The sequence below is a fragment of the Nycticebus coucang genome, chromosome 1, assembly GCF_027406575.1.
Source record: "Nycticebus coucang isolate mNycCou1 chromosome 1, mNycCou1.pri, whole genome shotgun sequence".
In the NCBI taxonomy this organism is placed as follows: Eukaryota; Metazoa; Chordata; class Mammalia; order Primates; family Lorisidae; genus Nycticebus; species Nycticebus coucang.
In genome coordinates this window covers 96,586,140-96,609,181 of record NC_069780.1, presented here as the reverse complement: position 1 = coordinate 96,609,181, position 23,042 = coordinate 96,586,140, and the positions used below count along the sequence as shown (strand labels likewise).

The 23,042-nt window shown below is 42.4% G+C and overlaps 1 protein-coding gene across 2 annotated transcripts in view; it reads left to right on the top strand.

Moving 5' to 3' along the window:
- The window catches only part of FAM149A (family with sequence similarity 149 member A), a 41,910-nt gene that overhangs the window by 15,602 nt on the left and 3,266 nt on the right, over positions 1-23,042 (top strand). Inside the window, exons 2-13 of one of the 2 annotated variants that reach the window (XM_053584293.1) lie at positions 7,137-7,247; positions 7,863-8,001; positions 10,643-10,785; positions 12,848-12,973; positions 14,110-14,277; positions 14,989-15,179; positions 16,385-16,539; positions 18,050-18,153; positions 18,959-19,150; positions 20,758-20,878; positions 22,378-22,506; positions 22,599-22,677. In XM_053584293.1, coding sequence (XP_053440268.1) covers positions 7,137-7,247; positions 7,863-8,001; positions 10,643-10,785; positions 12,848-12,973; positions 14,110-14,277; positions 14,989-15,179; positions 16,385-16,539; positions 18,050-18,153; positions 18,959-19,150; positions 20,758-20,878; positions 22,378-22,506; positions 22,599-22,677 — 1,658 coding nt within the window. The remainder of the gene's footprint in view (positions 1-7,136; positions 7,248-7,862; positions 8,002-10,642; positions 10,786-12,847; positions 12,974-14,109; positions 14,278-14,988; positions 15,180-16,384; positions 16,540-18,049; positions 18,154-18,958; positions 19,151-20,757; positions 20,879-22,377; positions 22,507-22,598; positions 22,678-23,042) is intronic. The other variant, XM_053584300.1, reaches the window with a different exon arrangement.

The window sequence follows — 23,042 nt, the reverse complement described above, 5'->3', positions numbered from 1 at the left end:
CAAAAAAGAAAAAAAAAAAAGAAAGAAAGGAGGGAAGGGGAGAGAGAGGGGAAGGAAGGAAAGAGAGAAAGGAAGAAGGACATGTCCTGGGCTTGTGACACAAGCAGTACCTGTTTGTAGATGCAGAGGCAAGGCATGAAAGCGGGACACTTGGTGTCACAAGCACACCTGAGTCCCTGTGGATGGGATGGTGGATCTGGAATTTCCCAGATCTGGGGCTTCCTGTCTTTTTAACCTCACTTCCCGGCCCCACCCCATCCAGGCACTTTTGATGGGGGCGAAGGGACAGATGAAATCTCCACGCCGGTTCCCGCCTTCCCCCTGTGAATTAAAATCCTGTTTGGAAGAACTCAGAGCAGCGAACGCCTGCGTGCCGGGACAGACCTCTCTGCCCCGGGCGGGAAAGGGGCGGGAAGGCCGGGAGAGCCGAGGCGTGGCTTTGACCGCTGGGCGGTGAAATCTGGGCCCCGGCGGGAGGAGCAGGGGGCGCGCGGCTGTCCCGGAGCTCCGGGCAGGGACGGGGCTGGGCCTCCGCGGAGCCGGGGCGCGGGGGCGCGGGGCTGCCCGCGGCCTGCGCGGGGCCCGCGCGGGGAGCCGCCAACCCGCTGCGGCTCTCGAGCCTGGTGGCGCCGCGCCCGACCCGGGGGACGCCGGCCCCGGCCTGGGGCTGACCGTGATTGGGTAAGTCCTGGTCTGCGTTTCCTGTCGTGCGTGGCCTGTTCATGTCCTGCCTGCAAAGCCTGACGGAGCCCAGGCGGTGTGTGTCAGCCCGCAGCCACTGGTGACATCCTGCGCGGTGACATCGCTCGCGTCCCGAGAAAGCAGGGCGGCCTGAGTGGCGGCTGGGGTGGTTTCCCCCTCCCAGGACTTCTTTTGTTTTCTGGAGAAGGGCAGCCTGATGGTGACCACCCTTGAGTGACCTCACCCTACCCCTGACTCTGACAATCCGGAAAACCAGCCTGCATTTTAACCCCTTCAGGACACAGCGCTCATGTCAGGCCCTTTCTTTCAAACAGAAGTACAAAATTTTGAAAGCATCCATCACTGTTTATGAACCTTTAAATTTCTGCAGGGCAATGTGGCAGAGATTTGCAGGCTATCAAGAACTAACCTAAAACAGTAAAAACAGATCATCCAATTATTATTTCCCTGATAACTGGAATGCAGTGACTCATGGAGACTGGGCCTTTGCCTTAACTTTGATGCGCTAACACTTTAGTACAGTATGCAGGGTGCCAAAAAAATGTATACACATTTTAAAAAAGGAAAAACTGCATTAAAATTGTAATACTTTATACCAGTAACAAAAGATGAACACAAGTCACGTTGAGCACCTCTTGTAATTGCACAAGTTCAACATGACTTAAGCAGGACAATTTTAATCCAGTTTTTTCCTTTCTTAAAATGCGTATACATGGCGGTGCCTGTGGCTCAAAGGAGTGGGGCACTGGCCCCATATGCCAGAGGTGGTGGGTTCGAACCCAGCCCCTGCCAAAAAAAAACTGCAAAAAAAAAAAAAAATGCGTATACAGTTTTTTTGTGCCTTCTGTAGTTTTGTGATTGCACTTCAGTGCACCCTTGGGGAACTTAGGTACTGTCCTCAAATGAACAGTCTCTCCAAGGTATAGACAAGGAGTATTTTGTCATCTCTAAAACTTAAGCAGTAGAGATGGAACAAGTGTAAAATCGTTGTACATTATGTATTGTGTGATATAAGCTTAATAGTCACTCCGCTCCATTAAAGATCGAAAAATACAGGATGGATCCTATAAGTTGGGTACACTTTCCTAGGCTGTATAGAATATACTGTAGTTGACAGCTTACGGAAGAATAACACTACAATGCTTGGTTAGAAGATGGAGATTTTTTTTTTTTAAATTTCAGGTTAATATGAGGGTACATACAATTAGGTTACATACATTGCTTTTGTAAGGTTCAAGTCCATATTGTAGTTACGTCCTTTACCCATATATTCATGCAGTGTTCTCGCTATGTGGGAACTTACCCATAGCCTTTCCACCTTCCAACTTGAATTTAATTTAGTTTTCCTCTCATGTGGACGGATATTTAGTTAATTTTCTAGTTATAAATTGGAGCTGAGTACCTGTGATGCTAAAGTTTCCATCCTTATGATACTTTGATAAGGAGAATATTCTCCAAAGCCATCTAGGTTGTTACAAAAGATACAAAATCTCTGTCTTTTTGTGGGTAAATAGTATTCCACGGTGTACTTATAACACAGTTTATTAATTCATTCATGTATTGAAGGGCACTTGGTTGTTTCCATGTCTTGGCAGTTGTGAATTGAGCTGCTATAAACATTTGAATGCTGGCTTGGCCCCCGTAGCTCAGTGGTTAGGGCGCTGGCCACATGCACCAGGACTGGTGGGTTTGAACCTGGCCCTGGTCTGCTAAACAATGACAACAAAATAGCTCGGTGTTGTGGTGGGCACCTGTAGTCCCAGCTACTTGGGAGGCTGAGTCAAGAGAATTGCTTAAGCCCAAGAGTTAGAGGTTGCTGTGAGCTGTGACACCACAGCACTCTACTGAGGGCAACATAATGAGACTCTGTCTCAAAAAAAAAAAAATTTTTTTTTTTTTTTTAATGCTATCCTTGGGTAGATACCTAGTAATAGGATTGCGGCATCAAATGGTAGGTCTACTTTTAGTTTTTAGATCTCTTTTAAAAGGCATATTTTTATACCGTTCTTTTCTTAAATTGCAATGTTGGTAACTTGTGTCACCTAGAGAGCGTACATGTCAGTAGCCTGGGTTCTGGAAACAACTGCATCCCTATCTTCTTGGTGACCTGGGCAGGCATTGAATTATGAGCTCAATTTTTCTTTCTTTCTTTTTTTTTTTTTTTGAGACAGAGTGGTGTTACAGCTCACAGCAACCTCAAACTCTTGGGCTTAAGTGATTCTCTTGCCTCAGCCTCCCAAGTAGCTGGGACCACAGGCGCCCACCATAACGTCAGGCTATTTTTTGGTTGCAGTTGTCATTGTTGTTTTAACTGGCCCCGGCCGGGTTCAAACCCACCAGCCTTGGGTATATGTGGCCGACACCCTACCCACTGAGCTATGGGCACCACCCAGAAGTGGGGATTCTCATGAGGAACACAAAACCCAGATCCCTTGAATGTGCAGTTTACAGTAGCGTTTGTGCTCCTATAAGAGTTTAATGCAGCTGATGGGAGGCAGAGCTCAGGCAGTGAGGCCGCAATGGAAGTGGCTGTAAATACAAAAGAAGCTTTGCCCTTGCCTGCTGCTCACTTCCCACTGCGTAGCTTAGTTACTAACAGGCCAGGGACACTCAGAGGTTAGGGACCGTAGCTTTAAGGCATCCATTTAATTGTAATTTCTGTAATCATTGCCAAGCTTCCCCTTTAAGACCCCCATCCTCAGCCACACTTCCAAGTGAGTAAGGATGCCCATCTTGGAGAGGATATGGTGCAATGTGAAGAGAGGAATTAGTTCCTCCATGTTGTAAATAAGTCTCTACCTAGTTTCAAGACCTCCTCCCTCCAAACCTCACTAAAAGGGAGTGCATTTTCTGGAGGAAGAAATTATTGTTGATTGAAAATCAAAAAAAATGGCAAACACCCCATTAGTAAGTTGAGATTTCAAACTGCACAAAAGGCAGCCGAGGGGCTGAAAGCAGAAAGAGGGATTGTGCGTGCAGTCCTCCATTCAGGGGTGAAAGTCATATTTGGGATGTCAGCTACTCAAAGAAGAGCTGTGACTTTTCTTTCCTTATGAAGAGAACAAACTTCTCCCCAAGATGTCTTGAATTTGGAGGATTTTTTAACGTGTGGTCACAGTGTAATCATTTGTTTCAAGCAGAGTACAGAGCAAAAATGTGTTCTGTTTCAGTCGCTAATTTAATCTTCCCATACTGATTCTTTCAACAAGCAAGTGGAGCATCTGTTATGTGACAAGGATTATTTTAGGTCTACAGATTTAAAAGTAAGGCTGAGAGAGGTGGCTCACGCCTGTAGTCCCAGCACTCTGGGAGGCCAAGGCGGGGGGATTACTTGAGCTCAGGAGTTCAAGACCAGCCTGAGCAACAGTGAGGCCCAATCTCTACTAAAAATAGAAAAACTAGCCATGCATGGTGGCAGGTGCTTTTAGTCCTAGCTACTCAGAAGGCTGAGAAAGGAGGATCACTTGAGCCCAGGAGTTTGAGGTTGCTATGAGCTGTGATGCTATGGCACTCTGCCCAGGGTGACAAAGAGAGACTGTGTCTCCAAAAAAAAAAAAAAAAAAGAATAAAGTGTCAAAATCACAGTAAAAACATTAAAATGTAAAGAGATCTATGTAATACAAAACACTATGGGAAGTACAAAGAAGCAAGAGATGGTGTCTTCTTAGAGTAGCATATGATAATAATAGCAGTGAACAGGAAACCCGGATTTATCTAGCACTGATTACATATATGCTTCATTTATTTTCTCTATTTTAAGTCTCCGAATTGTATAAACGAACTTGGCAGTATTGTCATTGTTTCACAAATGTGGATAATACTGAGTCCAGAAGAGAAAAAGTAACTTGCTCAAAGCATCAATGACAGAGCAAATTCTAATCGACTATTATTCTTATGTAGATATGTCTCCTAAAGAAACAATGTTTTAGGTAATTTATGCTGAATTAAAAAATTTTTCTCAATAGTTGGGTGCAGTGGCTTACACTTGTAATCCCAGCATTCTGGGAGGCCAAGGCAGGTGGATCAGCTGAGCTCTGGAGTTTGAGACCAGCCTGAACAAGAGCAAGACCCTGCCTCTACTAAAAATAGAAAAACTAGCAGGGTGTGGTGGCGGGTGCCTGTAGTTCCAGCTACTTGGGAAGCTGAGGCAGAAGGATTGCTTGAGCCCAAGAGTTTGAGTTTGCTGTGAGCTATGATGAACCCACAGCACTGTTTTAAGGGTGACAGGGTGAGACTCTGTCTCAAAAAATAAAATAAAATAAACAAAATAAAATAGTTTCTCAATAACATGTTAACTCATATACGAGCTTGTATTTCTTAATGTTCAAAACAAATCTATTTGGGCTTGGCCCCTGTAGCTCAGCGGTGAAGTGGGTTCGAACCCAGCCTGGGCCTGCCAAACAATGACAACAACCAAAAAATAGCTGGGCGTTGTGGCGGGCGCCTGTAAGTCCCAGCTACTTGGGAGGCTGAGGCAAGAGAATCTCTTAAGCCCAAGAGTTGGAGATTGCTGTTAGTTGTGACACAACGGCACTCTACTGAGGGTGATATAGTGTGACTCTGTCTCAAAAAAACAAAACAAAAAACCCCAGATCTATTTGATTTACTTTTTAGTTGACTACTGATTGTTATCTTATGTCATTATGTATTTTTATATTTTTGTAGAAAGTTGTTACGTTACATATAAACGATAAATAATTAATGGCTTAAAAAAACAACTGATGAAGATTGAAGGTAAAGCACTTTGTTAGCATATTAGCTTGTCCTATGTTGTTCTCTCTGGTACCTTTTTTAAAAATCTTTTTTAAAAAATTTTTTGAGATGAGATTTGTTCTTGCTCAGGCTGATCTCTAACTCCTGAGCTCAAGGGATCCTCCCTCCTCAGCCTCCCAGCATGCTGGGATAACAGGCTTAAGCCTGGACTATTTAACATCCTTATTCTTACAATTACTTGGTTGTACTTACCACATACAAGCAAAAAGAAAAGGAAAAATCATGTATTTCTACTATTCGCTCTTATACAAAACGTATAGGTGGAAGGTAGAGGGTCTTCCTAATCTCTGTTTAAGAAATTAATTTGTTTTAAAAATTCTGTTTGTTGTAGAGTACTATATATACATAATTACAACAGAATTTATCCATTTCCATTAAAAAAATACAAGTGTTGGCCGTGTAATGTGGCTCACACTTATAATCCCAGCACTCTGGGAGGCTGTAATCTGAGGTGGATTGCTTGAGCTCAGGAGTTAAAGACCAGCCTGAGCAAGAGTGAGACCCCATCTCTACTAAAAATAGAAAAATTAGCCAGGTACCTATAGTCCCAGCTACTTGGGAAGCTGAGGCAGGAGGATCACTTGAGTCCAGGATTTTGAGGTTGCTGTGAGCTATGATGCCACTGCACGTAAGTTAACCCCAGGGTGACAGAATAAGACTCTGTCTCAAAAGAAAAAAAAAAAAAAAGAAGTGTTGAAAATTAGGTATCATTTTATTGAAAGTGCAAGCAAATGTTTTTCTTAATGCATGCTAAAGCGGTGTCTTTATTCGAAATATTGAAAGTTGAAGGTTTTTTTTAAAAATTCATTATCATGTCTTAAGTAAATATATGTTTTATTTATATAAGAAAATAATATTTCTGTTAAGAGAACAGAAGGTGTTGTCTGTTAAACATTGGGAAGGCATATTGACTAGAGGGAAGTAAATGTTTTAAGAGGTTCCTAGAATGATTAACAAATGGTACTACAGCAGGTAGATTTAATGGATTATTTAAAAATCTAGATATTGCTTCTGTTTTATTTCTCCATTAAAGTTTAATATTTTCTAATTTTCCAAAACTCAGGACACATACCAGATAATAATGCTAAAGTAAAATGAGTTAGATATTTGTGTGCCTTTTTAGTTGACTCAAAAGAATTTGATAGATTACAGAATTAATACAGGATTGATGATTTTTTTTTTTACTGGTTGAGTTTTACAAGTATGAAGGGCCCTGGTCAAGGGACAAAGGAGACTTAAAATCCAGCCTGGGTCTCACTTGCCAAACCTTGGGCTTGGAGTCAGGCTGTGTCTGGAGTACCGTCAGCTGTCTGGGGCAACATTTACTTCCCTGGCTGTCACAAAAGGTCATTGCTGTTGTTTTCCCTTGACATAAAGTGTAGGTTGATATTAACCTTGATTCTAAGAAAAATAAAAATGGCAACTTTCTGGGCCTAGGTTTCTTTCTTTTTTTAAGTCAAATACACATAAATCATGAATACATTTATGCATATGTGGGGTACTGGGCCTCGGTTTCTTGAGGACATGGCATGAGTGTCTGTGTTAGGGTACATGGCAGACAAAAGGAGCAACTTTACACAACAGGAAATTTTAAAAGTCTTAATGAATAAAACCATGTTATTATGCTAGGGAGACTTTTCATGTTTTGTTTTATTTTTCAGAAGAGGACTGTCGGAAGGATATAGAAAGCAGAGTTTAGCTGTGAAAAGCAAAGATCCTTTGCCTACCTATTTTACAAGAAATGTACAGAAAGCCATTCATAAATTTACTGGGTAAGAATTAACCTTTTAAGTGCTTCTGATTTCAAAATCACAAAATGCCCATCGCAAATGTGGGAAACAAAATAGGCTATGGGCTATGAATTTCTAAAAGTAAAATGCAGTTTTATTTTTAACCTAGTGAAAATGTTACGCTGCAAACATTTTAATATTAGTGGATTTTGGGCTAGGCACGGTGGCTCATGCCTGTAATCCCAGCACTCTGGGAGGCCAAGGTCGGTGGATCACTTGAGCCCAGGAGTTTGAGACCAGCCTGAGCAAGAGCAAGACCCCATCTCTACTAAAGATAGAAAAACTAGCCAGGCCTGGTAGTGGGTACCTGTAGTCCCAGGCTGAGAGAGGAGGATAACTCAGAGCCCAGGAGTTTGATGGTGCTGTGAGCTATGATCATGCCACGGCACTCTACCCAGCGTGTAGAGTGGCTATAACAATAATATTTTATTATTAATAATAATAACAATAATAATAGAACAAAATTAGTGTACTGTGAAAATAACAAATGTATTTAAGGAAAGAAGTGGGGGGGTGCACTCAGAGGCATGAAGCCAGTTACTAGTATAACCTCTTCCCAGTTAATGTTATTTCTGTTGCTTATACTCATTCCTGCAGCGAGTCCCCATCATCATTTTCGTCCAGCGGAAGCCACACACCCACGGAAGCCCACAGCTCTTGGTCTGGGTCTGCGACACAGAGCACTACCCCCAGCTTGTCTACAGAGAGGAGCTCAGTTTATTCTTGGAGAGATGACGTATGTCTCAGAATACTTTGGATAATTCTGTATTTACAATTTATAGTGGAGAATTGCTTCCTTGTGTTCAAAAAGTCTTTTTACCAATTATAAAAACGTTAGCTATTACATAGTGACACATTTAGACATATGAAAGCATTTTTATAATAAAAATATTAAAATGGCAAAATATAGGGAAAAATAAAAATCAGTCATGATCTCATAGGGCAGCCTCAACTGTAGATAGTTTTGTTTTTTTCTACCTTTCCGCCCTTCGCTGTTAACGTGTTCCACATGACGTCTTGTATGGTATCTGTGGCTGGAAATTCAGGACAAACCCTGACACAGGCACTGAAGAACTTGACTAAAACTGTGAAACGTCACCACGCCCGTACGTCAGATATTTTCAACCTTTTTTATCTCATGGCACACTTGAACCTATAGTTAAATTTCCATGGCATACTTAAATTATATTCATCAAAAAAAAAAAAAAAGAGTAAAAGAGGAATATACCTAACTGTCCTTTGTGAAGCCCACTGCCCTCCCCACAGCATGCCTGAGTGTCCTCCCTGGATGGTCATACAGCAGAGATTCTCAAAGGAGCACAGCAGAAGGGGGCGTGGCAGGGGATACAGGAAGGGGCTCAGCTTAGGATGCTCAGAGGACTTTCCCAGCATGTGACTCCCTCAATTAGGGTCTGCTTCCCACCTTGGGCCCTCCCACCCTCCCAACAGGGCCCACTCCTGGCTATGCCCTTGTGGAGAAAGCTGAGAGCCATCGCTTCAGACTGTCTAAATTCTAGGAATCTTTAGTGCAGAATTTCATGGAATTACCCAGGAGAGTTGTGACTTCTATTTATAAAGTTTATTTATTTTTCTTACATTTATTACTATTATTTTGAGACAGAATCTCACCCTGTACCCTGGGTAGAATGCCATGGCATCAAAGCTCACAGCAACCTCAATCTCTTGGACTCAAGCAATCCTCCTGCCTTAGACTCCCAAATGGTTGAGACTGCAGGTACCTCCCACCACATCCAGCTGGTTTTTCTATTTTTAGTAGAGACGGGGTCTTGCTCTTGCTCAGGCTGGTCTTGAACTCCTGAGTTCGAGCGACCCACTTGCCTCAGTCTCCCAGAGTGCTGGGATATGGGCGTGAGCCACCGTGCCCTGTCCTGTTTATATGATTTAAAACACTCCAGATCCTACAGTTAGTTTCATTTAATTTTAAAAAATGTACTTAGTTTTTGATGGGAAATATTTGCAAAACTAACAGAATGCAAAAGCTCTATTAGAGAGTGAGCCTTCTCCCATGCCCATGTCCCCTCCAAGGAGACAAATATTAGTATATTCTTTTCCTTCTCATTTGCATGCTCAAAGGATTAATCCATCTCTCTTATAATCTAGGAATCTGGATTAATATTAATATGAGAGAAGAACTAACACAGAAAATAGTGAATAACATTCTGTGAAAATCAACCTGGATTGACCATTTTAGGTTAAGTATGTCAGACTGAACATGGCCTTTGAGTTGCTTGAGTTGAGAATTAGATGTCGGATTCACCTGCTCCTAGAAAACATGGCTGAGGCTCTTGTCCAGAGCTGGCTTGTGTGTGCAGTGTGCATTCTTCCAATTATAATAATGTTTCCGTTCTCCTTACTGGCTGTGAGTGGTCTGGGAGTGTTGTCTCCTAACCAAGACCATTGCTGAAAGGTTTTCTCACCAACAGTTTACTGTAGCCATAGAATCTCTCAAGGCCAGAGAAGAAATTGATATTCTGGCCTCACTCCAATAATACTTCTTAAGATATTAATAACCTGTAGCTCAAGGAGTAAGGGCGCTGGCCCCATATACCAGAGGTGGTGGGTTCAAACCCAGCCCCAGCCAAAAATTGCAAAAAAAAAAAAAAAAAAAAATTTTTTTTTTCTACTTCATTGATTAGAAGAAGGCCCTTTCTGCAAAAGTAATTTCCGTATCATCATTAGAAAAAAATGGCTTGTATTTTACAGGTATGCTTAGATACCAGGAACAACCCTGAGGTGTGACATATGTCTGTGTCATTATTAATCTGTACCTATATCTGTATCTATGCAAAATCTTATAACTCACCTGATAGGAATTATCTTTATTAGACGATGAAGAGCCTGAAGCTCAAAATGAGATGTGCTTTATCAGAAAAATAAAAACCGGGCCGGGTGGGGTGGCTCACACCTGTAATCTCAGCACTTTGAGAGGCTGAGGTAGGTGTATTGCCTTAGCTCAGGAGTTTAAGAGCAGCCTGAGCAAGAATAAGACCCTGTCTCTACTAAAAATAGAAAAATTAGCCAGGTATGATGGCTGGTGCCTACAGTTCCAGCTACTTAGGAGGCTGAGGCAGGATTGCTTGAGCCCAGGAGTTTGAGGATACTGTGAGTATGATGCAAGGGCATTCTACTCAGGGTGACAGAGTGAGACTCTGTTTTAAGAAAAAAAAAAGAAAGAAAGAAAGAAAAAGAAAAACTGGGGCACTAGTATGTCTAACTGCAAAGCCCACATTCTTTCTACCATGTTACATTCCGTTCTTTATAATGGGTCACTTTAAATGTCTAGAATGTCATGGATTGTGAAGCGACTATTTCTGTAACTGTTAGTATTATAACTCCATGTGTATTTCTGTTTTCAGGAGTTTGACAAAGCCAGTGCACAGAAAGTACAGCAATTATTCTGGGAGGTGGAGGAACTGTTGTTTGAAGGGAAAGTAAGTTCCCAGACCCAGAATCTGCTGGGTGAATGCAGCGATTGGACAAGAAGATTCCTCCATCTGAGGTAGGGATCTCATTCATAGAATTTTCTGGAATGGGTTTTTGAACTTTCCGCTTCTGACGTTGTTTAAGGCAAGCAGTCCATTTGACCAGGAGCACACTGCCCAGTTGGAATATGTGTCCAGAACACAGGCCTGTACTGAGAAATCACACCTTTTGTGGAAGCGTCTGAGTAAACATTGAGATAGTCCAACCCTCAAGTGCCTTTTGACTTGTGAGAAGCAAATCTAGCTCCTTCTCAGAAAGGCATGACACATGTCACGTGTTGAGAATGGAAGAAGTCGCTTTTCACCTCCACATTCACGAGTATGTGAGCAACACCTGTGTCTGACCTGGTCTTGAGAACAGCTTGAGGGATTCGGGCAGGCAGGGGCTGTTTGTTGAAGGACCAGACAGATGAATCTTTTCCTCTTGCCCCATTTCTCATGTGGGGGATCATTTATTGTTTTATGTTAAAGAGACTGTGGACTGGGTATGAAGTGAAGCTTTTCTTCCTTCGGTAACTCAGCCAGACTACTTTGGAGAAAGTTTATCACAGTTATCTGTAAGGTCCTCTAGACAGTGATTTCAGCCGGTGTGCCCTGAGAAGATCTTAGGAAAAATTTTAAAGATCATTAATTAAATTTGATGGATGGAGTTGAAACACATTCTTCTTAGTAAAGTATCTCAAGAATGGGAAAAAAAGAATCCGATGTACTCAATACTAATATGAAACCAATATGTAAACAACTACATGCCCACACAAAAGAAAAACACAAGTATAGTCTACTAAGGAGGTGGAGGGAGGGTGACTGGCAGAGTCTAAGGTGCAGAATGTAAGGGTGTTCAGCACGCCCCCTGGGTGAAGGGCTCAACTACAACTTGAACTTTACCTTAGAAATGAAAACAATATAACCTAAACATTTACCCTCATATCGCTCTGAAATAAAAAAATTATATTTGAAAGAAGTTTAAAGCAAAGTAAGTATATTCCTTTTTTTTACTCTTGCTTTTTTTTGATAAACATAATTTAAGTGTGTTGTGGAAGTTTAACTATAGGTTCAAGTGTGCCATGAGAAAAAAAGGTTGAAAAACACTGCTCTAGATTATATTTGAGGACAATAAATTAGCAAACTCTTATAAATGTGTATGGATTTTCTGGTTACCTCCACCTGATAACTTTTTAAGAAATCTTGACTATGTTGGTGTTTTTAATTTTTTTGCAGTTTTTGGCCGGGGCTGGGTTTGAACCTGCCATCTCTGGCATATGGGGCCAGTGCCCTACTCCTTTGAGCCACAGGCGCCACCCTAGGTGTTTATTTATTTATTTTTTTTTCTTTTCCATCCTTCATAAGCCTCCTGCCTTCACAGATATGACAGGTCATATTGGTGTTAACTCAGCTACTGAATAGGCAGTTAGCAAAACTCAGGAGCTCACGCTTAATACTCCTATTACTATTATCTTACATAGTTAACATAAAAATGAGGAAGGAAGGGTGGGGAAAAGATTGCAAAGTACATAAGCCAAGTGTATACAAGGATGGACAATTAAGTTCACAAACATTCTAGAAAAAGTGCTTTGAAGGGTGGACTAGGTGCTGGTGTTGTTGCATAGATTTGAAAGTGACCGTAGTGATATTCAGCAATGAGATGTGTAGCACTTTTTCTAGGAGGAGTTTGCAAACTTAATTGTCCCACCTCATATATTTATATGTTTATTCATTGTTTATATACTGGTTAACATTTACAGAGCACGCTTCTGTGCTCCAGAGTTGCCTGAGGCACTTATTTCTAAGCCACTCATCACCCCTGCAAGGCAACCCTTACTATTTTATTTGGCATTTGAAAGCCTGAGACCTTTGCCTGAAGACCCAGTCAGTGGTGAGCACCCCCTGGCCTACTCCCTCACAGCCATGCCTTTTCTGTGACACAGGATGCTTCCACGCCCCTGTCCTTACCTTATCACGACATACATGTGCCTTCAAAATCGGTACTGTGTCCTGCCTTTCAGATTGCAAAACTTTTTTCTCTTCTCTAATCAGAAATAGTAGCAGCTTCTTCTTCTTTTTTTTCTTTTTGCCTTGCAGAGTATTAGGAAGACAGCTGATTCTGCCGGATGAGGAGGGGGTCCAGCACATCCAGAGTAGTGCATCCAGTTCCTCGGGCCACAAACCCTCCCGTGATGCCAGTGGGTGCAGCAGCGGTGTGAGACAGTATGTTCCCACCCGTTACTCTCAGAAAGTATTCCTAAATCTCTTTATGCCATTCACACACTTCATGCATCAGAGACTGCCCAGACATGCTTTCATGACAGCCAAAGAGGATACAAACTCAAACAATAATTTAGGCTTTTAAGAAGACCTTAAATTGTTTTCTTTTTCTTTCTTTCTTTTTTTTTTTTGAGACAAAGTTTCACTTTGTTGCCCTTGGTAGAGTGCTGCGGTGTCATAGCTCACAGCAACTTCAAACTCTTGGGCTCAAATGATCCTCCTGCCTCAGCCTCCCGAGTAGCTGGGACTACAGGCACCCACCACCAAGCTCCCACTAGTTTTTCTTTTTTCTTTTTCTTTTTTTTCATAGACAGAGTCTTATTTTGCCCCCCTTGGTAGAGTGCCATGGCATCACAACTCACAGCAACCTCCAGCTTTTGGGCTAAGGCGATTCTCTTGTCTCAGACTCCCAAGTAGCTAGAACTATAGGCGCCCGCCACAATGCCTGGCTATTTTTTTGTTGCAGTTTGGCCCGGATCGAATTTGAACCCACCACCCTAGGTATATGGGGCCGGTGCCCTACTCATTGAGCCACAGGCACCACCCTTAGTTTTTCTATTTTTAGTAGACAGGGTTTCACTCTTGTTCAGGCATGAGCCACCATGCCCATTTTTAATGATGCCTGTGTTAGAATGTCTTAAAGGATCTGAGTCTCATCAAATATAATATTTAATGATTTTTTTATTTGGTACTCTGTACTTTATGGATAAAGACTCACCATGATTATGCAAGCATTGCATTTTTTTTTTTTTTTGAGACAGAGTCTCACTATGTCGCCCTCAGTAAAGTGCTATGGTATCACAGCTCACAGCAACCTCAAACTCTTGGGCTTAGCAATTCTCTTGCCTCAGCCTCTCAAGTAGCTGGAACTACGGGCGCCCGCCACAATGCCCAGCTTTTTCTTTTTTTTTGTTCCAGTTGTCACTGTTGTTTAGCAGGTGCGGGCTGGGTTCGAACCCATTAGCCAGGATGTATGTGGCTGGCGCCCTACCCACTGAGCTACAGATGCCACCAAGCATTGCTTTCTTGATGTTCTACAAACTCCCATGTGGAATCTGTTTTTTTGGTTTTCCCCATAGGTTGTGCATCTCTGGTTCTCAAATAGTCCCAGCAGCACTGTCAGCTTCTGCCCTCCCAGGCCTTGATGGCACAGGGGTTGTGGACCTAATGGCACGTCTGTCCCTGGAAGAAGTTTATGATGCGGATGGAAAGATTGAAGAATATTTGGCTTTCGACGAAAAAGAGGAGTAAACAGAATTTTATTTGACATTGACTTCATAGTATTATATGAATTTACTGGACCTTTATTTTTTATCGTGTACTCCTTTCGTGTTTTGTGTATTTTTTCACTCGTCTGAAAGATTGCTGTTCTTCTGAGAGTAATGTACTATCCAGAGTTTTTCGATTCCTAGCAGGGAGTGTATAGGCAAGGTCAGTGTGTCCCTTTCTTCTTGACAACATGACACAGACAGAAAACAAGAATTTCACTCAACGAGTGGGTCTCTAGGTAGCCGGTGCATAGCTGCCCAAGAGGAGAAGGGGGAAATTCTAGTCTCTGCACTAAATATGTATTTTGTTTTTAAGAACAGCTACAAATATCATGGATAAAAATGTGCCTTGTGATGGCAGATGGATACATTAAAAAATAATGCTGTTAGCCGGGCACTGTGGTGGGCACCTATAGTACCAGCTCTTTAGGAGGCTCAGGCAGGAGGATCGCTTCAGCCCAGGAGTTGGAGGTTGCTGTGAGCTATAATGCTACAGCACTCTACCCAGAGAGCGACCCTGTCTCAAAAGGAAAAAATTCCTCAAAATACCAGTGTGTTGCTTAAAAAACAATGAATGTTACCAATATATTAATGGTATAAATGGAATGTGTATATGCATGCATGATTGATAGAATTACTTTAACTCTAACCATGGGGGTTTTCAGTAATTAGAAGGATTTTTATTCTTAGTGATGATGAGTGTCTTGAGCGAAAGCCAGCTCTCCATAGCAGGAAACTGCAGAAACTCGGATTGCCTCCCATTTCCCCTCGAGACTGTATCCAAGGCGCGGTGGCAGCAGAGGTGTTCGATCATGTCTGGACAAATGTGGTAGCAATTTTGGAAGAGCTGATTAGGAAAATCTGGGAAACGACACTCAGAGGTACTCATTTGGAGAATTTGGCCTAATAAGAAAGAACACAGGGCTCCATGTTTTCTGCTGTCTGAGCTCCATGCTTTCCCACCCGAGCGTGGCCACACCTAGGACATGATGAGGCTGAGAGGCGCTGTGAACTTTCTGCCTTTATTCATAGGTGATCTCCATCATTTCCAGAAGGACAGGACTGTTTTTTGAGCTACAAAAATAGTGCATATGCATAACACAGAAATACATATGAAGGAAGCCAGAAGTTACTTTTTTAAGATTGTGGTTTAAAAACAATTTATCTAACTAATCTTTAATAATAGGATACCTGCTTTTCATTGGTCATGACATTATTTGTAAGATCAGATGTAAGCATAGCCGGTTGAATGATCACTTTACCTTTATTTCAACTTCAAGATGGTCTCTAAATTACTTAAAATGGAGCATAAATAAATCACAGAAGTGTCAGCCATGGGCCTGGCACAGTGGCTCATACCTCTGATCCCAGCACTCTGGGAGGCAGAGGCGGGTGGATTGCTTAAACTCAGGAGTTTGAGACCAGCCTGAGCAGGAGCAAGACCCTGTCCCTACTAAAAATAGAAAAAGTAGCCAGGTGTTGTGGTGGGCACCTTTAGTCTCAGCTACATGGGAGGCTGAGGCAGGGGGATCACTTGAACCCAGGAAGTTGAGGGTGCTGTGAGCTATGACGCCACAACACTCTACCCAGGGTGACAGAGTGATACTCCATCTCAAGAAGAAAAAAAAAAAAGAATCAGAAAAAGAAATGTTAGCTATGGACATTAAGGACTAGTTTAAAATAATTTGTACTATAAGGCAATAATCATATTAATTAAATTGATTTATTTATTTTTGGGTGGCACCTGTGGCTCAGAGGGGTAGGGCACCGCCCCCATATGCTGGAGGTGGTGGATTCAACCCAGCCCCGGCCAAAAGGGGCTGAAGGGATTAGTTGGGCTTTTATAAAATACTGAGCATCTTTCTGAGAATATTAGCTCATGGTATAACCTCCGTATTCCTACAAACCACTGAAATAGTAGTCACATCAGCCAGTTGCAATCTCTGCTTTCTCCATTTTTACCAGTGGAGATGGCATGGACTCGTGGCACCACAACAACAAATAGTTAGCATTCTGTTTGAAGAGTTACTTTTCAGTATTTGTGTTAGATAATCCAACGTTTCTTATCATTCTTCTGTTGACATAGAAGAAAAAAAACAGAAGGAAATCGTGAAAGTAGCTGACAGCAAATGTGTGCATGTACCCATTCCCCGTTTTCCTGCCGAGGTATCAAGCGTTCCCCCATCCAGAAGTTCTGAGACCCGCGGTGTGCCTCTGGGGTCCCACCTTCATCCCCCCCAGGTAGGTGCCTGTGTGCCCTCTCTCTCTCCTATCTTGTCTTTACACCTCTCACTTCGGTGAGGCAAGAGGGCCATTCTGTTGAATTCTAGGGTCAAGATATTTGGATCATTTGTCAGTAAGAGTAAAACACAGTATGATTTCACGAAGTTTGACAGAATCGTCACCTTCTCCAATGGAGCAGGGTGGTACAAACACGGTGTTGAACTGTGGAACTGTTTCCTGTATTTTGGGAGAGGAAGACATGCTTTTCCCTCACATTTTTAGCCAAGTTGAAAGTTATCAGGGGTTTCCTCTCTTGCTCCCCAAAGTGATAAGGAAATCAATGAGTACACAAGGTACCCTAGGAAAAGTGCTGCATACCTCCCCATGAGTACTTTGAAGAGGAGGAAATTAAAGCTTCAAAAGCAAAGTAATCTGTCCAAGGAAACAGGAAACAGACTAAAACAGATGAAAGTTTTGAGATGGACTATGTTAATGGTCCATGATTTCACTTCTAAGAAACACAGCCGACAGCGGCCTAATTCCCCCATGCAAAGTTTCAACTTGCTCAGCGTATGGGGGTTGCTGGGATGGCTTCGTTTGATTGTGTTCCGATAGATCTTATGTTTCTTGATTTTTGTGTGTCTCAAAACTTTCATCATGACTCAGGTAGAACTGGGATTCAGATCGAAGCCTTTGGGATCTCACACTCCTGTTCTCCCCAGCCCTACCCACCCTGTCTCCCGAGTCTGGAAAAGGAACTAGGAGCCCTGAGGCCTTTCCTACTCTTCTGCTCATCCTCCCTGCTTCCCACGCCCTGAGGGCCCCACAGGCTGATACACATTGAGTAGGCGGCTCCCTGGCCCTCCAGCTTCTGGGAGCTCAGAGCAAAGGGGAGGGGGAGGCTGGACCCTGCTGTCTTCTGGCTGCCCTTTGGGGCCACCGTGGGCTAGTGGCATTCCTCTACATGCAGCTGCCCTCTCTTCACTTCTTTTTGTTTGTTTGTTTTGAGACAGAGTCTCTCTCTCTCTCTGTCACCTGGGTGAGAGTGCTGTGGCATCACAGCTCACAGCAACCTCCAACTCTTGGGCTCAAGTGATCCTCCTGCCTCAGTCTCCCAAGTAGCTGGAACTCAGACACCTGGCCAGTTTTTCTTTTAGTGGAGACAGGGGCTCAGCCTGGTCTTGAACTCCTGAGCTCAGGCAATACACGGGCCTCGGCCTCTCAGAGTGCTGGGATTACATGCCTGAGCCACCGCCCGCCCCCTGCCCTGATGTCACTTCTCACCGTGTCAGGCCCAATGTGCTAAATGTCCCCACTATCACTAGCATTGGTGAATTAAGCAATTCTTTGCTACTGTCTCATCCCACATCTTTATAAAATATAGTTCCTTTATTAACTTTTCCTCAAATTAGCTGGTTGGACAGTGCCATTTGTTTGCTGCTGATTCCTGACTAACATTGGTAACTGCAATGGCACTGGATACTTTTTCATTTTCATTTTATTTTATTTTTTCTTTTACTTTTCTCAGATTCATCGCTTCTCTAACAATTTTTATAGTGATTTGAACGGTGTGATGACAATTCAAGCAAAACCGCTGCAGCAGAGACCTACCTGTTTCACAGATAAAGCACAGTACGTACGTACATGGGTCATGATGACATTTTTGAGATATAAAAAAATTAGGAAATATAAAATCCAGAGGGATGGAAACAAATGAAGCCGTCCCAGCCACACTGATGAGCCTGGCAAGTTAAAACTTCCTCGGGTGGGGCTGGGCACCGGGGCTCATGCCTGTGATCCCAGCACTCTGGGGGGGCTAGGAGGGAGGATCCCTTGAGCTCTGGGGTTCAAGACCAGCCTGAGCAAGAGTGAAACCCTATCTGTACTAAAAATAGAAAATCTAGTCAGGCGCTGTGGCGGGCTCCTGTAGTCCCAGCTACTTGCAAGAGGATCGGTTGAGCCCAGGCATTTGAGGTTGCTGTGAGCTATGATGATGCCATGGCACTCTACCCAGGGTGACAGAGTGAGACTCTGTCTCCAAAAAGAAAAAAAAGAAAGAAACTTGCATAGGTGAATCAGAAAGGACCTGTCCACTGTGTTTTTTTGGAAGTAAAATAATGGACCTAACACAATCTGCCTCGAAACTTTCATAGTGACTCACATAACAAAAATGACCCAGCCTCTTCCTTGGTTTGGAAAACAGTGGAGTGCTGTAGACTCCAGGAGACATGAGCTAATGAAGACCCCATTTCATCCCACACCCTGGGGCACCTGAGCACATTTCAGGGGAAAGACAGTCCGTGCATTTATTCAACATACTTAGGAAGGTGTTCCATGCAGCCTGCACGGTTCTACACAAGACCCAGCAAATTGCACACAGATATGCCCCCATCTCATGCCATGTGCTTCTGAGTAACCCCCTGGATTCGTTCCCCAGGAAGGAGCAGGAGGAGAAACCCCCGGGCGGGGGCGCCAGGAACCAACTGGGGCGGATCTCAGAAACGCCAGGATCACAGTCTTCTGCTAAGAAAACTCTGGCACACAGGAGGCTGCCTTCTCTTGCTTCCGATTCACAGAGAATAAAAACCCCCAACGTGTATAGTGATGAAGTTCTTAGGGGAACAAAACTGTAAGTCTATTTCTCTTGGGATGAACGGGAAGCCACACAGGACACAATTCATCATTTTCAAACTGGGTTTATCCATTATCACAGACAAAGCAACATCTGTCAAATCTTATGTAGAGACTTTTCTAATAGGTTCATTAATTTGAGTCTTTAAGATTAATTTTGTTCTGGTGGCATACTTAGTTGTGTACTAGATATAAGATCTGTCAGTGTATAGGGTCTGGTTCTTGCTCAGGCTGATCTCAAAAGATCCTCCTGCCTCAGCCTCCGGGTGTGCTGGGATTATAGGTGTGAGCCACCATGCCTGTCCCCACTGTCTTTTTTTCTAACGTTAGTTTTATCTTACTATTGTATAATGTTGCATTCTTTTTTATGCTTTTTTTTAACTTAACATTATATCATTCCTATTTCTCATATTATCAAATATTTTGAAAGCACAATTTTTTTTTTTTTTTTTGAGACAGAGAATCTCTCTGTAGACCTGGGTAGAGTGCCATGGTATCACAGCTCATAACAACCCAGCAAATTGCACACAGATATGGGATCAAGCAGTCCTCCTGCCTCAGCTTCCCAAGTAGTTGGGACTATAGGCACCTGCCACAATGCCCAGCTACTTTTTCTATTTTTCGTAGAGAAGGGGTCTCCCTCTTGCTTAAGCTAGTCTGGAACTCTTGAGCTGAAGGGATCTACCCATCTTGGCCTCCCAATGAAAGCATACTTTTAATCACTATAAATCATGTATAATAATTAAGCTTTTCCCTATTACTAAAACTTTTCCATTTTTTCCTGTATTTTAATTCTTACAATGTGCAGTGCACATCATTTTATATAAATCTTAAGAAAGATGTTTTAAAATATTTTCCTGGAGGGGCAGTTCTAGAAATAAACTTACCAAGTCAAAGATGATGAGTATTTTTAAGGTTCTTGAAATATTTCACCAAATTGCTTCCCAGAATGGTTGACCAATCTGTAGCCTCACTGCCAGTACACAAGACTATCTCTTTCCCTGTGGTCTCCACATTTTAGTTACTATGTTTTTTTTTAAGCTGGATAGTTTTATAGGTCAAAAATTATCATATTGTATCTTTTTTTTTTCAAGACAGAATCTCACTACGTTGCTCTGGGTAGAGCGTCATGGCATCATCAGACCTCACAGCAACCTCAAACTCTAGGCTCAAGTGATCCTCGTGCCTCAGCCTCACAAGTAGCTGGGACTACAGGTGTTCACCATCATGCCTGGCTAGTTTTTCTATTTTTAGTAGAGGCGGATCTCACTCTTGGTCAGACTGGTTTCAAACTCCTGAGCTCAAGGGATCCTCCAGCCGTGGCTCCCACAGTGCTGGTATTATAGGCAGGAGCCACCTTACCTGGCCTTCATATTGTATTTTTCATAACTTTATCAGTAATAAACAAATGAATTAGAATCTGTATCTCTCTATTCTTGTGCAAGAACCAATTTAATTTTTGAAGCTTAGTATCTGGTGGGAATAGTCTCCTATCATTATTCCTGACAAATCAATTTTACAATCAATTTGGCAAATTAAAAAATGAAATTGGACTTCATAGCATTAATCTATTTAACATGCTGTTACATGATATTGTGTTTACAGGCAAACTGGCCCAGAAAACCTGTCTTCCCCACCAGTTCAGACCTCACGTAACAGGTTACCCCCAATAAGCTCAGACCCTGGGGAGCAGAACACAGCAGTCCCTGGACCCCGCTCTGTTTCCGTAAGACAAATTTCATTGCCCTTAAATTTCGATAGTCTGTTGGAAAACAAACAAGCAAAAATAACCTTGGCACCTCCAAGTGAAATCAGCAACATGATGAGAATGATCTGATTAACTGTCTTCAAAATGGCTCTGCAATCTGCCTGCAGAAAGTGAATGGCTTGTGAGAATTTATAGAGGGTGAAAGGTTTTCACTATTTTGGGAGATTAAAATGTGGAATGAACTAAATCATAAAGTCCAGGTGTCAGAGAAATATCTGATGGTTAGATGGCGTAGCAAAGGAGAAAGTATGAGATTAGGTCCGGTGAAGGTTCAGGGAGGTCTGCCTTTGGTCCTGCCCCTCGGGTCTTCTGTATGGTTTGGTACAAGTCACTGTAATGTCCCTGACCCTTAGGGAGACTCCCCTATAAAAGGGTAATAGTGATTCCTAATCAAAAAAAATTTTTATAAGGAATCAATGAACTCATATGTTAAATAATGCCTGGCATGAAATTAAGAGCTTAGTAAATTATTACCCAAGTCATTTTTATCAGGCCTTATTTTTATGACCAACCTTTGGCATATTAATTACAACATGGAGGCAAGATCTTCTGTGCTCGACTCAGCTGTAGTAGCAAAAAATTGAGGGAAATTGTATGTGTGCAGCTAGGTCTCCTCCAGATTTACAGTGACCCCTCACTTCACTGTGGTACACGTAACTTGTCTCTATTTTATAAAATACAGAAGAACCCCACTGTCAAAACATAAAGTTGCATAGAGAGAAAAACCAACCAAGGCAAGCTTTTCTCTTTAACATCTTGTGCAACCTGGAGCACAGCACTGGACTCCAAGAAGGCAAGAGTTACAAAGCTTTAGTATTTTACCGTAGAATGAAATAATAAAAGAAGGCAGACATCACATAAAAAAGTCTGACACGTCAGCGATCCAGATTTGTATTTTTATGCAGATCACAATTTATTTATATATACATATTTTTTTTTTCAGAGACAGAGTCTCATTTTGTTGCCCTCAGTAGAGTGCTGTGATGTCACAGCTCACAGCAACCTCCAGCTCTTGGGCTTAAGGGATTCTCTTGCCTCAGCCTCCCGAGTAGCTGGGACTCCAGGCACCTGCCACAACACCCGGCTATTTTTTTGTTGCAGTTTGGCCGGGGCTGGGTTTGAACCCGCCACCTTTGGTATATGGGGCCAGCACCCTACTCACTGAGCCACAGGTGCTGCCTGCAGATCACAATTTAATATTAATAATTATATGTGGTGATAGTTTTTCATTCACATTTGCCTCTTAGGACACTGCCATTTTATCAGGTTTAATAACACTATTACATAATTAAAATACATTTCCCCAGATAGTTATTTATCCTTAGTTGAACCTGATACATAGCAGTATCTAAATAAAAATTTTTGCATAAGGGATTGAATGATTGTAGCAGATGTAGATTTTGTCTTTTCAAGGGTTGCATTTATTGTAAACAACAACATATTCTCTTCTGTTTCAGTACAGAGGAAGGCACCCACAAAGCCGCGTTTTAAGTGCAGTGCCCAACAGCATAGAGTTGTCACCTGTTCGAGAAAGAACTATGACCTTGGAGCAGCTGACAAGGCCCAGCACAACCCACATGTTCCCAGTAGGTGCTCTGTCAACCTTTGACTTTGATTTTTAGAAAGCAATATTTGAAATAATAAAACTCATTCCTCATCTTGTTTTCCTTCTAAATAGTCAGATACACCTCGGAAGGGTTCGTTGATGCCAATAGAATTTGCTGGCTACACGTGGACAGGTCAAAGTATTTTGACAGGTCAGCTTTTTTCACATATTATTAATATGATGTAACCTGCATGAGATATTAAGTTGCAGAAAGTGAGATTGAAGATTATCTACCTTGGTAACCCTATGTCGACGATGTAGGAGGAAATAGCAACTGTTTGTGGTCCGTGGCCTGACCTCAGAAACGTCCAGCAAACAGCAAACCCGCACAGACAAGCACTCACCTCCTGTTGGACCATGTAGGAGAAAAGGTCCAGATGCTTTGAATTAACTGGAGCCCTCACTCTCAGAAAAAGTAATTCATTAAAGCCAGCAAAATGCTATCTTAGAAGAAGTCACATTCTCTCTTTGCTAAAGAGTTTTCATGTGTTACTTCTAAATGAAACCCTTCTCTTA